The following is a 14,731-nucleotide window of genomic DNA, read 5'->3' on the forward strand; positions in this document are numbered from 1 at the left end:
GAGGTCAACGCTGGCCTACTCCGGAGATAGATAGAGGGGTGGGTGGGGGTCGTCTTTAGGTTTTAGGGGGGAAACAGGACGGAGGAGGGGGATTAGTAAGCCCTAGCGCAGCCACATCCTCCATGTAGGACTGCTTCAAGTACCGATGGGATAGAGGAGACGCATACTTTTTTTTTTCCTTCTTTTCTTTTCCTTTTTTTTTTGTTTTGTTTTTTTTACTTCTGCCATGGGCAATGCGGCTATGTGTAAGGTGTGCGGCTCAGACAAGGGCCTTAGGACCATTGGGAGCCAGTCCAATTTGGACCAGGGTGTCCTGCCAGACTACTACTGTTCCCAGCACTTCCCACCGCATCCCCAGTTGACACTGGTAAGACCGTGGCGTGTACTAGAGGGTGCGTCAAGTCTTTGTGCATCTGTAAGAAGGAGTGTTTGTTTATCAGCGTCGGGGTTCACAGGTTTAAAAAGTTGTGTTTGTAGAGCTTTTTTTGTGGGGAGGGGCGGGGGTTCAATTCCTCTACTTGCCCTTTAAAGGGCACTGTTATATTTTGGACTGCTGTGGTTTAATTTAAAACACCAGGTAATCGTTTTCACTCCCTGTCGGCATTGCAGCACTTGGAGAACTTGTCATCTTGTTTGCCACAAATTGACCCAAATTACACACATAAAGCTATTAGAGTACAAAAAGACCTACGAAAAATCAAGCTTGCTAAAAATGGTCATCTTCCAACCAAGTGGGTTTTTTTTTCATACATTTTCCCCGGAAACTTTTGCAGACATTGTACGTGCTGGTCATCCGAAATCTACATCCATGTCACGTGCAAAGAGCCGGTTGGAACTCCTTGAAACTTGTGTAAAGGCAGGTGCAGTCACAGGTGGCAGCAGAGTGGGCGCAAGCAGACCTGGGCGTAGGTGGCCGAGTCGGTGACTCAGGTGACCTGAGTGACCTGCAGAGGAGGAGGGAAGGAGAGATGAGAGAGGGGAAGAAGACAAAACAGGGCAACGGGAGAGTAAGGCCGTAGATAGAGCAGACGGATCATGGTGGAGCGTCAAGGCAATATCAGTTGATGGTATTGTATCTTCCTTAAGGGATGGAGGTATATCGATGGAGAGAATCCTTCCTCCTCTGAATACCAGGACTGGACCTTGTAGTGCACTGAACGCAGTCATGTTTTCTCATATACCTTCTAAGAAGTCCAAGGGTCCAAAAGGAGGTATTAGTCTCAGTGCTCTTTGTTTCAACAGACTGCGGGTCTGATGCCCCAAAGAGGAACCCTGCCACATTAACAGAAAACACAAATGCATTAACAGAAAACACGACCGCATTAACAGAAAACACAAAGGCTTTAACAAAAAACACAACCGCTTTAACAGAAAACACGACCGCATTAACAGAAAACACAAACGCATTAACAGAAAACACAAACACATTAACAGAATACACAAACGCATTAACAGAAAATACAAACACATTGATTGATTCAGTCAATCAGTGATTCAGTCAAACAGTGAGGATAATTACACACACAAAATATTTTAGTTTCATGTATTTTATTGGAGATACATCAATACATCTGGTGTGGCTCACTTTCCGTAGTCATGTGGCTCACCTCTACAATGTGGTCTTGCGGTTGCGTTTTCTGTTAATGCGGTTGTGTTTTCTGTTAATGCGATGGTGTTTTCTGTAAATGCGGTTGTGTTTACTGTTAAGGCGTTTGTGTTTTCTGTTAATGCGGTTGTGTTTTTCGTAATTTGCTTGTGTTTTGTCTATTTGCATGCGTTTCATTAAGTTGCAGATGGTCGAGCTGAGCCCGCAGGGCCAACGTAACATCCTGCGTTGACACGCTTTTTACCTCAAAATGCCAAACGGTCACGCTACGGAAACTGATCTCCCTGTAGCATTTGCTGACAACATCCGCACCCCGCCACCGACACCATCCACCCCTTCCCCTCTCTGGTCCACTTCCAGAGAGCGATGATTTGCTTCTGTGTCCCACCCAGTGCAACCCTTGACCCCTAGACACTTCACTGTCACATGCCCATGGGGATGGAGCCACTAAGTCCGTGGTGAATAGTTGCCTCTCCGCTAAATATTCCGCTTCTCTCGAGTTATTCCAATCATCTCGACAAACAGCCGAAAGGAGGACACTGGAAAGGATTTAGAAGAACAGTTCGTACTGGATGCTTCTTGTTCTGCAAAACTACATATCTAAATTTAGCCTTTAACTGGATTAATTTCATCTAGCTTTTAACTAGATCCATTTTTAGTGGTGAAACACCAGTGAAACACGTGCTGTATGCTAATTGATCAGAGGGGACCAGGGATTGGATGGGAACTTCGAGGGAGCTTTCCAGCTGATACCATTGATATAGTATAATGTACATTATACCAATGCTGCAATTCTGTTAGACAGAGATTAAAGGACCTTAGGGTGCTAGAACTGCACATCTGAAGTTCCACCTCATGCAATGGCAAATGGAAATACAAACTCTCACTCACACATTTCTATTCAGGAAAGCCGCAGTGTGTAAACTGGAACTGCGGTCGTTTTGCAGGAGTTGGTCTGCGTGTTTTTTTTTTTTTTTTCTTTTAAACACTCGAGCACCTCGGAGAGCAGAAACAAATCATGGCACCGTGGGGTTTGTATCTCCGCAACAGGGAGGGCTGACTGTGTGCAAAGGCACCTCTTGAAGGCTTTAAATGTCACGGGCACGTGTACACGCAGACGTTCGCACTGAGCTGAGGCCAAAGGGTGAAATGTTAAAGTTAACTGCTCGGTGCGGTTGCTAGTAAACAGCGGTGAGATGTTGTCCCGTGCTGATAGCCGGGAATAGAATGTGCTCTTCTAATCAAATGTGCAAGGACGCAGTTGCCACCTGTGTGTGAGCATTTGCATGTATGTGTGTGTGTGTAAGTGAGTGTGTTGTGGTGTGTGTGTGTGTGTGTGTGTGTGTGTGTGTATGTTCTTTTAGAAACCATGACAGGGCGCTGTGTGCTAAAGGATATTTTGCTTCAGCCTTGCCAGGGTGACTACCTTCTACCATGCGCGCGCACACACACACACACACACACACACACACACACACACACACACACACACACACACACTTTACAACTTCTATACATCCCACTCCTTGAGAAAGACAGTATGAGCGCCAGCCTCTCTTAGAGCGATATAGGTGGATCGCCGCCCTGAATGGTCTACAATACATGCTTTTTTTGTGATTCCTCCGATGCCTTTACTCTCACTGACAGACAGAATAGCCCTGTTGTCATGGTTACCTCAAGAGAGAGAGGGCAGCACTTGTCTCCGTGGTAACTGGGAGTGGCGAGGCTGGGAGCAGCCTCTGTATTGGTCGGCCCTTCCTGAGGATTTGCATTATTGATAAAGCTCCCCGCTTGATGAAGACAGCGGCTCTGCAAATGAATGTTTGATGTAAATTGTTGGCGGAGGGCTTTGGGGCTGCATTCGCTTTGCGCTTGACAGGCTTTCGATTAAGTCTCAAAGCAAAATGTCTGTCCTGTGCAAGGCTACAGAATAGAGTCGTACATGTCATACATGACTGCGTATAATATTTCCTGGGGAACTGTGTATGTGCTACTCAGTCCGTAAAGCACTAAAAAGGTATTTTTTTTTTCAGCAGTGATTTTGCTGTTTGATACAAATTCTGCCTTTTAAGTGTTGTGTAGGTTTTCTAGAACATTTGACTGTTACATTTCCTGGCTTCATAGACACATAGAAACTTAGGTTCCGTTTTAAAAATCTACTTCTGAACAAAATATGAAGCCAGTCGAAAGGTCTAGTGTACTAGTACTAGTATATCCTAAAAAAAAGACTTGGTAGGACAATGTAGGACAACGCACCTTGTTTTGGATCAGTATCGTGCTTTTTTATTACCAATAGGATTGGTTGAAGAGGGTCATAGACCCTTACTGCCGCATAAATACACTTCAAGGTTGGATTGTCTTTCTGTTTCAAGCTGCGTTGTATTTTGATCAGATGTTCCTTTTTAGGACTCTTGCTTATAAAAGCAATGGAAGTCAATGGAAAGCAGAAAAAGACATAAAATTGTTATCCTCCACACAGTGACAACAGAAGCTACTAGATAAAAGTAAATGGCACTATACACCGATCAGCCACAACATTAAAACCACCACTGATAACCACTAATATTGTGTAGCTCCCCCTGGTGCCACCAAAACAGCTCTGACCCGTGGAGGCACAGACTCCACAAGACCTCTGAAGGTGTCCTGTGGTATCTGGCTCCAAGACGTTAGCATCAGATCCTTTAAGTCCTGTGAGTTGTGAGGTGGCACCCCCATGGATCAGGCTTGTTGTCCCAGCTGATCCCACAAATGCTCGATTGGATCGGACCCTAACCCCGTCCATCCACATGATGGAGAAGAAAACGTTATTCATCAGACCAGGCCACCTTCTTCCATATCTCTGTGGTTCCGTTCTGACGCTCAAGTGTCCATTGTAGGCACTTTCAGCAATAGAAAGAGGTCAGCGTGGGCACTCTGACCGGTCTGCAGCTACACAGCCCCATACGCAGCAAGCTGTGATGTGTGTTCTGACACCTTTCTATCATAACCAGCATTAACTGTTTCAGCAATTAGTGCTATAGTAGCTCTTCTGTGGGATTGGACCAGACAGTATAGACTTCGCTCCCCACGCGCATCAATGAGACTTGGTCGCTCATGACCCTGTCGCCGGTTGAGCGGTTGTCCTTCCTTGGGCCACTTTTGGTAGGTACTAACCACTGCACACCGTGAACACCCCACAAGACCTGTCATTTTGGAGATGCTCTGATCCAGTCGTCTAGCCATCACAATTAGGTCCTTGTCAAAGTGGCTCAGATCCTTACGCTTGTCCATTTTTCCTGCTTCCAACACATCAACTTCAAGAACAGACTGTTCACTTGCTGCATATATCCCACCCCTTGACAGGTGCCATTGAAACGAGATGATCAATGTTATTCACTTCACCTGTCAGTGGTTTTAGTGTTGTGGCTGATCGGTGTATGGGCTTTTATGAGGTCAAGGAACATACAGTCTATAAAATCTCTATATCTGTGAAACTTTCCATTTGTTTTATCACTCAAATCAAGCTGCTTCCGTCTCTGCCCAGCCAAGACATCCAAGACACAGTCACAACCCACTCACCAATCCCCTGTCCAGGGATTACAATACAATATCTGTAGGGAGCACGACCATGGTTTTTTTCTTTTTTTTTTGGTCATTTTCTCTTGAATCTTAAGTGCGTTCCATTCAAAAGCCCCTCTTGTCTGAAAGTCACGTTGGCCTAAGTGTCGCTATGACGACCCGCTGACGGGGCGAGTGTGATTAGGGCGGCTCTTGCATAATGCAGGCCCGGGGATGTTATCGCAGAGTCCCGTTCCCTTTGGTAATGGTCTCTTTGTGCCACACTTTTGGTGTTATTATGCAGCCAGTCGTGGGCAGAACTTTGGATTTAAATTCTAACAAGGCTGAGACTGCAAAAAACATGAAATCTTCATTCAGAAGTTATTACAATTGAACTTCTATTCTTTTGATAAACTGACTCATTAAGGATTGTGTGTATGTAATTATTTGGCAAGATTTAAAGAAAATAGATACTTCTTTTGCCGCTCTCCACATTTTTACTTATTTTAAGAACACTGTTTTGTAAACGTTTTAATAAGTTCTATCAAAACATTTTTAGAAACTTTGCATTAATGGTAATATTCTATTTAATTCAGATATTTTCGGTGAAAACATTATTATTATTATTATGAATATTATATTGTTAATTATAATTTATTATAATTAATTATTAAGATACATTTTCACAACAATGCTGCTGCATTTAATTCATTTAGATATCATAATAGTTACCATTCAGTAATAGCAATTATTTTTCATAATAATAATAATAATATAGCTTTGTTTCCTAATGACATTTTGCTGAGTGATGCATTTCCGAACGTTGATTACCCCCAAAGAGCTTTTTCATAATAATAGGTGACATTTTGGAAAAGCACAAATGTGTGGTTTGGTCCTCTGTGATATGCAGCCATATCGCACAGCTTCTTCGCCTGTCCAACGGTGGTGTTGCAAATAGCTTTGCCAGCTTCCATGTTGGAGCGATGCGGTGCAGTGCGGTGCTCTGCAGCACCCAGACTAGCTGACTGCAGGTCACAGAGGCGACAACAGATGCTGGGAATTATTATTGTGCCTTTGGGCTCGCGCAGGCATCACTGCAGCAGAGCAAACCTTGTGATTTCTAGAACACACTTTCTCAAGATCTTCTTATACAAAGTCCACTTTTTATTCTCAGAGTGTTTTACAATGGATTATTTCAGAGTAGAGGGCACCAAAGGTCCCTTTTGCCCTCAAAGAAATCTCTATAATGACCTTTTTCTCAAGTTGAAACTCAAAGACATATTTACTCAGAGCTCTCCAAATAAGATGCACTTTTTGCATCGTCTCACTGTTTTGTGCCCTTCCCTGTGACGGACCTGTCCTAATCTGTGAGAATCAAGATCACGTTGTGCTCCCTTACCCCAACAAAGTCTGAATCCGTCCAGAAGCTAAACATGCAGTGACCTTAGTAGCCTGTGCAAATTTTCCGTTAACGTCCCCGTCGGTGGAAAATTTGTTCTCCGGCTGCAGAAATAATGATGTAAAAAAAAGAAAGCTGTCTGCCGGACAGGTAGAGGAGAGACAGCTGAAAGGAAAATGCTGAATCATTCTGCCTCCCAGCAGCCTTGGTCTGTTGCCAACTTGAAGAGAGCTCTGCACCGAGAAACAAGGGGACGCGTCCTTACAGAAGCAGGGAAATGACGCCTCTCGTGCACCGATACCTAACACAAAAAAGACGTGTGGATATAGAGATTGCAGAATTGGGTTTGTGTATCCCAGCTTGCATGTCAACATTAGCTGACGTGGACGGAGTAGGTTGTCCTTTTGATCCCTGTGTTCCTCTGGAGATGGAATGTAAGATTTATTGAAACGCAAAACTGAAAAAACACCGGCTCGCTCATGTTGACTGTACATAGAATGGAACTACATTAGCTTTGATCGTGTCATTTGATTGGACAAGAGACATTTCCTAAATGTATCACTCCATTACTAAATGTTGCTCACCAGCAATTGTGTCAGCTAATGGAATGACTGATGGAACTTTTTGTTTCAATGGAGCTGAATAAATGATGCAACCATCATAGTCCGTTGTCTCAAAAGTGCCACTATGTGATGAATAGCCTTGTTTATAGAACTGTGCATAAAAGCAAGATCACACAGATGGTGCTGCTCTACTGTTTATCGGCCTGATTGTAATTCAGTCACCGGTAGACGGTCACGTAGTGATCAGATATTTAATCTCCCATAGTTGTAATAATCATATGGAGCTGCATAATATTACATTAACATTTAATGGCAGCAATGGCACCAACATATTAGTTAAAGCTTCTAAATGGCCATTTTAAATTCACATCAGACTTACTATAATGTGTTGTACAAAAACGTTGGCACTGAGACGTGGAAGTCGTCAACAACAGAATGAGATACAACCAGTTGATATGCATGCAACACAGCAACCATGGCAACCATAATTAGGACGATGCAACAACAATGGCTGCGCTTAGCGGACCAGAGGATCAGAATATACAGGAATAAGAGCAATAAAATGTCTGGTTTCTGTTTTAACCCAAGCTTGGTGTATTAATACATTAACATAACAACTGTTGTATATTACTTAAATACCGTTGTTTGTTTTGTATCGTTTCGCTCATGTGTTTCTCTCCTTCCCTTTCAGTCGGACAGCAACACCAGTTTCCTGCGAGCGGCCAGAGCAGGGAACATTGACAAGGTTCTGGAATATCTGAAGGGGGGAGTGGATATCGGCACTTGCAATCAGGTAGGAACGGGGCCCATTAGCGCACGCGCACACACACGCACGCACACACACACGCACGCACACACACACACGCACACACGCACGCACGCACGCACACACACACACACACACATGCCTCCTCTTCCTCTGCCTCCACATGATAAGTGAGAGCCATCATTCTTGCCCTTCATTACACACATCATGGATCATTTCTCCTGCGTCTTGTTTGGCCCTCTTGGGACCAGCTACTGCAGACCACAAGACCAATGCTCCCTCTCTCTCTCTCCCTCTCTCTCTCTCTCTCTCTCTCTCTCTCGCTCCCTCAGTAATCTGAGCAATCATCTATCTCTATGTGTCACCTCTGCTCCAGGGATCCGCTTGCAAGTTGTCAGTCGAAATGCCAATCCGTCTCGTTGACAGGGTGACCTCGAGTTTTCAACCTATTTCCTTTGATCCATTGGGATCGGGAGCTGAGAGGAGGGCGGTCGCTGCGTTGCGACGCAATTTTTTATTCCTGATTTATTTCCCCCCTGCATACAATCAGAGCTACAGCGGAGCCTCGTTTATCTGAACCCCGCTCGGGGGTCGTTCGGGGGAGACGTGAATGAATAAACATGAAAATCATTCCAACATCAGCTCCAGAGGGTTCTTCAAGCGGAAGAGAATAAAGCGGTGAACCGGTTTTCTTAAGATCTAGTTTGACCAAAAGAGTTTTGGGTCGTCAGTGAAATTGAAAAAAAGCTTCCGCCGTTCGCGAGTAATTGCTCTTACCTACCGCTGCCCCTCCCGCAGACCAGAACCCTGCCATTCTGACCTTCTCGACAGGAATAATCTGAACCACACCATTGTAACAACTTGTGGAATTGCCCAATTTGTTGCTCCCTCAGAGGTGGGTACTCCCCCACTGTGAGTTCAGATGTACAATCACCAAAGAAGAAGGTTGCAATGCCCGTCTGTCTTCCCAGACGAGATGGTTAAAGATGGCGGTGTCTACCATCTGTTCTTCACCGGGTCACTTCCGTTGGACTGACTATGGCAGACTATGATTGTGGTCCACATTGCTGTCCCTTTATTTCCAAAGATATACTCATTCAAGAAGATCCATCGGTAGAAGGGAGGGCTCTACCTCTCGCGCGCTCTCCCTTCCCCACCGTCCTGAAACTTTCCTCTCATCGTCTCCTAGACCTAAGTGTGGTCCGCTGATCACCACGACCTTGAAACAAACTTTAATCTCCTAACAGCCAGTGCGTGATAATGTACAGCCAGAGGTCCCATCAATATACCCTTTTAACAGGGCACCTATCCCCTTACAGCTACAGACTTTTAGGCCTGAGAAGTAAATGTCAAGTCTTGCAATGAGTAATGTGGCACTGGAGAGGAACAGTTGTAATTGGTGGAGCTGCCTGGAGTGGCAACTCCACCTTTCAAACACTTGCCATGAGATTAATGTTGCTGCAGTACATAACCAGCCCCAAGCCTTTTTAATCTTCTAATCTCTCAAAGTGCCTCAAATGTGTTGGAACTCTCGCAAATTTTGTCCATAACATATTTTCTAATGAATGCTGGTCCTCCAAAACAATTTCAAGATTGGACAGCCGTACTTCATCTGGATGGTGTAGGGAAGGAGTATCTATGCAGATTTACAGGCTGATGCTGTGCTGTGGACATGGGTCTAGGACAGATCTAGGATCTGAATTCCCGAACCTGGACTGGTCCAGATGCTCCTGCCCTGCTCCGGAGAGTCTTCACTTCCTGGTTTTGTGTGTTTCCCGCCAGTGTGATTGTCTTTCCCACCCGATTAGGTTCAACTGTTCCTAGTTACCGTTCCCTCCCCAGTTTATTTAGTCTGTATGTTCCCTTCTCTCTGTGCCAGTCTTTGTACCATGTGCCAAGCGTTCCAGCCTTATTCCCTAGTTTCTTGGTCTCTTGGTATTTTGGATTCCCGGCTCTGGTTCCTGGATCTCGCCTTTGCCTACTGCCTGCCGGAGTGTTTTCCCTATCTACTGACCACCTGTGTACCGAACCGTCTTGCCTTGTCGACTTCCTGTCAGAGTGTTTGCTCCGCTGATTGAGGCTGTTATGGATACGGTCTGGTGAACCCAAATGCAGTACACAACAAGGTCTTAGGAATAGGTGCAAGGTTTAATGTGGAACAGGCAAAGGATCAAGGTCCAGGGACAGGCAGGGAATCAGGATTAGCAAACAGGCTGGGAACCAGGGTCCAGGAACAGGCAGGGAATCAGGGTCCGGAAACAGGCAGGGAACCACGGTCCAGGAACAGGCAGGGAATCAGGATCGTAGACAGGACCAAGAATTCAATAGACACGCAATCCTCTGACCAAGACAGAGTGAATGGGGAACAGGTTTAATACAAGAGGAGTGACGAGGAAGGGGTGAAATTGCTGACTGGGGACAGGTGTGCAGTGGCAGGGATGTGAAACCAGAGACAGACAGACAGAGGGAGCCAGAGAGAGATAGAGGGAGACAGATAACAAGCAAGAGCAGGGCAGTACCTGACAGAGGCTGACTACCTGTGTACCGATCCTGTTCAAATAAAGACTGTTTTCCTTTATCAAAGGTCCTGTCTCCAAGTGTTGATATTGAGTCCTCTTGCCTGTCTTTCCACCAGTGGTTACAGCTTTACTATTAAGAAACTTAAAACTTAAAAAAAAATTAAATGTTCGAAAACAGGACGATCTTGGGGTAGTTACAGATTGACGGATCTGGGGGTGACAAAGTATTTCCCTCCTGAACAGAACTTGGTGCATACTACCTGTTTTGGGAGGCTGAATTCTCAGCAGCCATCAAGGTAACAGTGGACTGACTGGCATTGATCAACAACCCCACCGACACATCATAGTCAATTTGTGCAGTGCAGCAACACAATTACTGATCGGTCCTAAACTGCAAGTACATGCTGCAGTACCTGCAGTAAATGCCTAAGTGTCCCCTCCACCGATGTTTGCCTCACGCTGTCACCTTCCCTTGGTTCCTTATGTGCTCCCTACTTTTCCCTTGGCCTTCCTCACCATCCACTTTTTTTTTACCCTTGTTGACCTGTCCAACCAATTCTCCTTCCCCTCACCAGACCATCTGCTCAGTTCCACTGCCTCTCCTGGGAATCAGAATGCAGCCATTCTGACCTTCGCGACGGGACAGTGTGTGTGCATATGTGTTTGTGTGTGTGTGTGTGTGTGTGTGTGTGTGTGTGTGTGTGTGTGCGGTGTGTGTGTGTGTGTGTGTGTGTGTGTGTGTGTCTCCCTGTATCCGAGTATATTGAAACAGTTGATGGCCCAGTAATTATGTTTGGAATGAACATCCCAACGCTGTAGTAGTACAAGTTGCTGAGTAAAATATGACTCTTCATATTCACCTCATTCTTCTCTTAACAACAGTAAATAGATTTAACTAAATAAAGTGTGAGGATGTGGAAAGCAGAGTATCAATTATCCAAAAATATCTCAAGCGGCTCAGACAGAGCGCTAAGGACAATGCGCGTCGAATGATATAAAAATAGAAATCCGTTGGCCTGTACTGCGGACTAGAGTGCCAAAAACTGAACAAAGGAAGGAGGATGATGGGAAAAGGGGTTCGGTTGACAGGAGTAGTGAGAATGCTCTGTGTTCACGACAGCGAGCACCTTTTGTCATTGAAGTGCGGCTTTTGATGAGCTAGTCATGTGTTAAACCCACTTTAACATACAGTATGCCTGCAAAAACACACACGTACACCATTCCTCTCGAGCTTCACTGGTGTTATCCAGAGTATTTCAAAATGTTGACACCTGAAAATTGGCAAAACAGCAACACTACTCTGGAATTCTTCCGTATGATTTAGTACATTCAAGGTGCCATCTAGACGTGTTCCATGACCATTAAAACACATTTGGGTTTTAGCCTATGTAAGGGTGTCAGAATATGTAAGATGGACGCCTTTTTAAAAAAAATGTGCCGCTACTTTGCTATGAGGAAAAGGCGCGGCTGCAGATTTATCTTCATTGTTGTTTTGATGGAATTGGAATTTAATCTTTAGATTGATTACTGGATGACTAGCGATTTGGTATTTGGGAGCCCTCCCTCACGGAGCTTGGGCAGGTAGTCGGTAATGCACAAGCCTGCCTGAACCACTACATTTAAAGTGAGAGCATTGGGGAAAGTGACGCTATGGCGGGTCTTTGTCTTCCGTAGTCCAACCTATGACCACAGCTATAGTTTACGACAGGCAACCAAAGGACTCATCATCCTGCCAAGGGATTTTAATCTTCCTTTTCTCCCCTGGAGTCCTAGAGACACTCTCCTCAGCTGAGCATTGGTTTGCTACGTTCATACTGTGCCCTGGATCTTGTCTCTGACCAAGAACCACAGACACGCTGATGAGCTGGTATTTTTTTCCTTCTCGCTGTTCGGCCCTACCCGCAAGCTCACCTTCTGGGAATACCCAGAGTGCTTCTAATTAAAATTCCCAACACGGTACTAAGTCTGCGTTGTATAACAGATACAGGCGCGGTGCATTGAACAGATCATTAGAACATTTTGTTTGCGTTTGTTAGCATGGGGGCTGAGCAACTGATATTAAGCTGAGCTGGGGGACTGGGTGTGGTGCATGGAGGCGGACTCTTAATTGTCCAGTGTTACAGGTTGTGCTTTTAACATATAACGACATATTCTGAAGTTTGTTCATGGCAAAGCTTAGTGAATTCATGCTTGTGGATCATTCTGTGAGTACATTGTGTTCGATATTCTGATGGTATCTTTGTGACGAAGTTAAAATGGTTAACAGCTCTGTTGAATGGCCCTATACAGTATGTGGCTGATAGAGCTCCTGCACACAGGCTGCAATTAGCCCTAAAGTCAGCGTCGAAGAGAAAAGAAAAAAGGCTCACTCTTTGTTTTGGGATCTTCTTTTTTTAGAACAGTAGCATGTGCTACATCAAGCGGCCTGTCTGGCCTGTTTTTTTGTTTTTTTTTCCTCCACAATGATCCCTGTCCTGAGATGGAGATCAGTGCTAGATAGAAGCAAAGGGAGAGGGGAGATATATTTTTCACATTTTTCTTTCCACTGCAGAAGATTTCAATTTTTTTTTGCTGGCTATTCCTTTAATCACACTCAAACCTAATTTCATCCTCATGTTCCTAAATTCGTCCAATGAGTTTATTTGAACTCTACCAGAAACAAATATATTAACGTCCTATGTTATTTACTCACAGGATGAACCCTCAAGACGATACATCAAACTTTGTCAGAAAGAAACACATGAGTGTCTGTGGTTTGGGGGTGGTGCGGTTTAAGCAGCCACACTTTTTTTAAATTTATTTTTTTGCAATGCACACATGCATAATGCATTGTGGCAGGCTCTCTTGCCACAATGCATTGTGCGTGCAAACCCCAGTGGTGTTTTCAGGGCCCTCTGACACAGAGACACAGGCAATTGGGTTGAAAAGTACTAGTTTTATTGTAGAGGGTGGGCAAGGTGGAATAAGCCCGGAGCAGATGGAAAACAGGTGTGACAAGGGCTCCTCTCCTGTGTGTGCGTGGGGATGGGGGATTTACCTGTTGCTCGTTGATTGCTCTAATGAGCAACAGGCTTACAGCCACCCTAATCCGAGGCCCTATTACCTAGACCCAAGAGACCACACCACCCCCACTAGACACTGGACCCCCAGTGTCCAATAATACTCTTACATACAGTATGTAACTGTACCTTCAGCTGATATTGAAAAAAACTGATGTCTTCCTGTTGGGCACTATGCCTATTCTGGAAGCTTCTGGGTTCAAGTAGTTTGGAATGCAACTGTTGCTCCGTCGACAACAGAATTTAGGATGGACTGCTCTCACTCAGTGTGGTACCACAGTGGAGCGTTAGGCCTGGAGGGGGGTGGGGCTGCATGGCTGTGTGTTTCAGGGGCTTGGATGACTGACCAGTCACAGAGGAAATTACTTATTGACCCAACGGCGGGCCAACGCCCTAATGCCTGGCCCCGAAGGAAAGAGTTGTGAATCATTGCCGGGTCACTGAGAAAGACCCTAGAGACATCTAGGATGAGCGCACAAACCCCAAATTTATCTCCCGTAGAAGGAGGTTGTTGGTTTGTTTGGTATTATTGCGATAGTACAACTTCTTACTAATGCTTCTCATTCCCACTGCAGAACTACAATCAGTATATTGTAATAAACCGTACTCGACTCACACTCCCAATTGAGCAACCAATAATGAAAGATATCTTACTTGCTCAAAAGGCTGAAGTTAATCAATGGTTCTGGTTTTTTTAATTGTATTATTTTATGGTGAGTGGGCATGCCAGCTTGAATATTCATGCCTGTTTTTTCCAAGTACAGTTTTTAACAAGAGCTCGAGCAGCAGCAGGATGCCAAAGCAGTAAAAAATTAACTGTCAAAACATTTAATATGTAACAAAAAAAAAAGTACAATAATGGAGGTGGTCTCTAAAACATCACCCCAGCCCCTTTTACTGGAACATGTTGTGCATTCACATCGGTAGAGGCACAATTGTGTTACACAGCTTTCAGTGAAACTTGAAATAGCCTACAATAAATGAAGTGAGGACCTCACGAGAGAAATTTGACGTCTTCGATCGTAGATCGACTACAGCAAACATTGCATTGGGCCACCTCTGCTCTTCCTCTTTAAAATGACCAGCGTTAAAGCTTTACCTCCCAAATCCCAGGGGGTAATCCCAGCAGAGTGATATTGAAATGTAATCTTCATTTTCCCTTAAAAGCCATCTTTTCCATCTATTTATGGCCACAAAAACAGGGCACAACGGGGTCGTGATCGTATTAGAATGGGACAGGAAAGGGTCCACGCTGTGCCCGAGAATGGACAACATACAGCAT

General features: G+C 44.8%; 1 protein-coding gene across 1 annotated transcript in view; it reads left to right on the top strand.

Moving 5' to 3' along the window:
- Positions 1-226: 226 nt before the first annotated feature.
- The window catches only part of ank2b (ankyrin 2b, neuronal), a gene marked incomplete at its 5' end in the record, with an annotated part of 90,251 nt that continues 75,746 nt past the window's right edge, over positions 227-14,731 (top strand). The window contains 2 exons of the mRNA XM_080023235.1: positions 227-367; positions 7,797-7,898. Of these exons, the coding sequence (XP_079879361.1) occupies positions 227-367; positions 7,797-7,898 (243 nt within the window). The remainder of the gene's footprint in view (positions 368-7,796; positions 7,899-14,731) is intronic.

This window comes from Zeus faber (assembly GCF_960531495.2).
Source record: "Zeus faber genome assembly, chromosome: 22".
In the NCBI taxonomy this organism is placed as follows: Eukaryota; Metazoa; Chordata; class Actinopteri; order Zeiformes; family Zeidae; genus Zeus; species Zeus faber.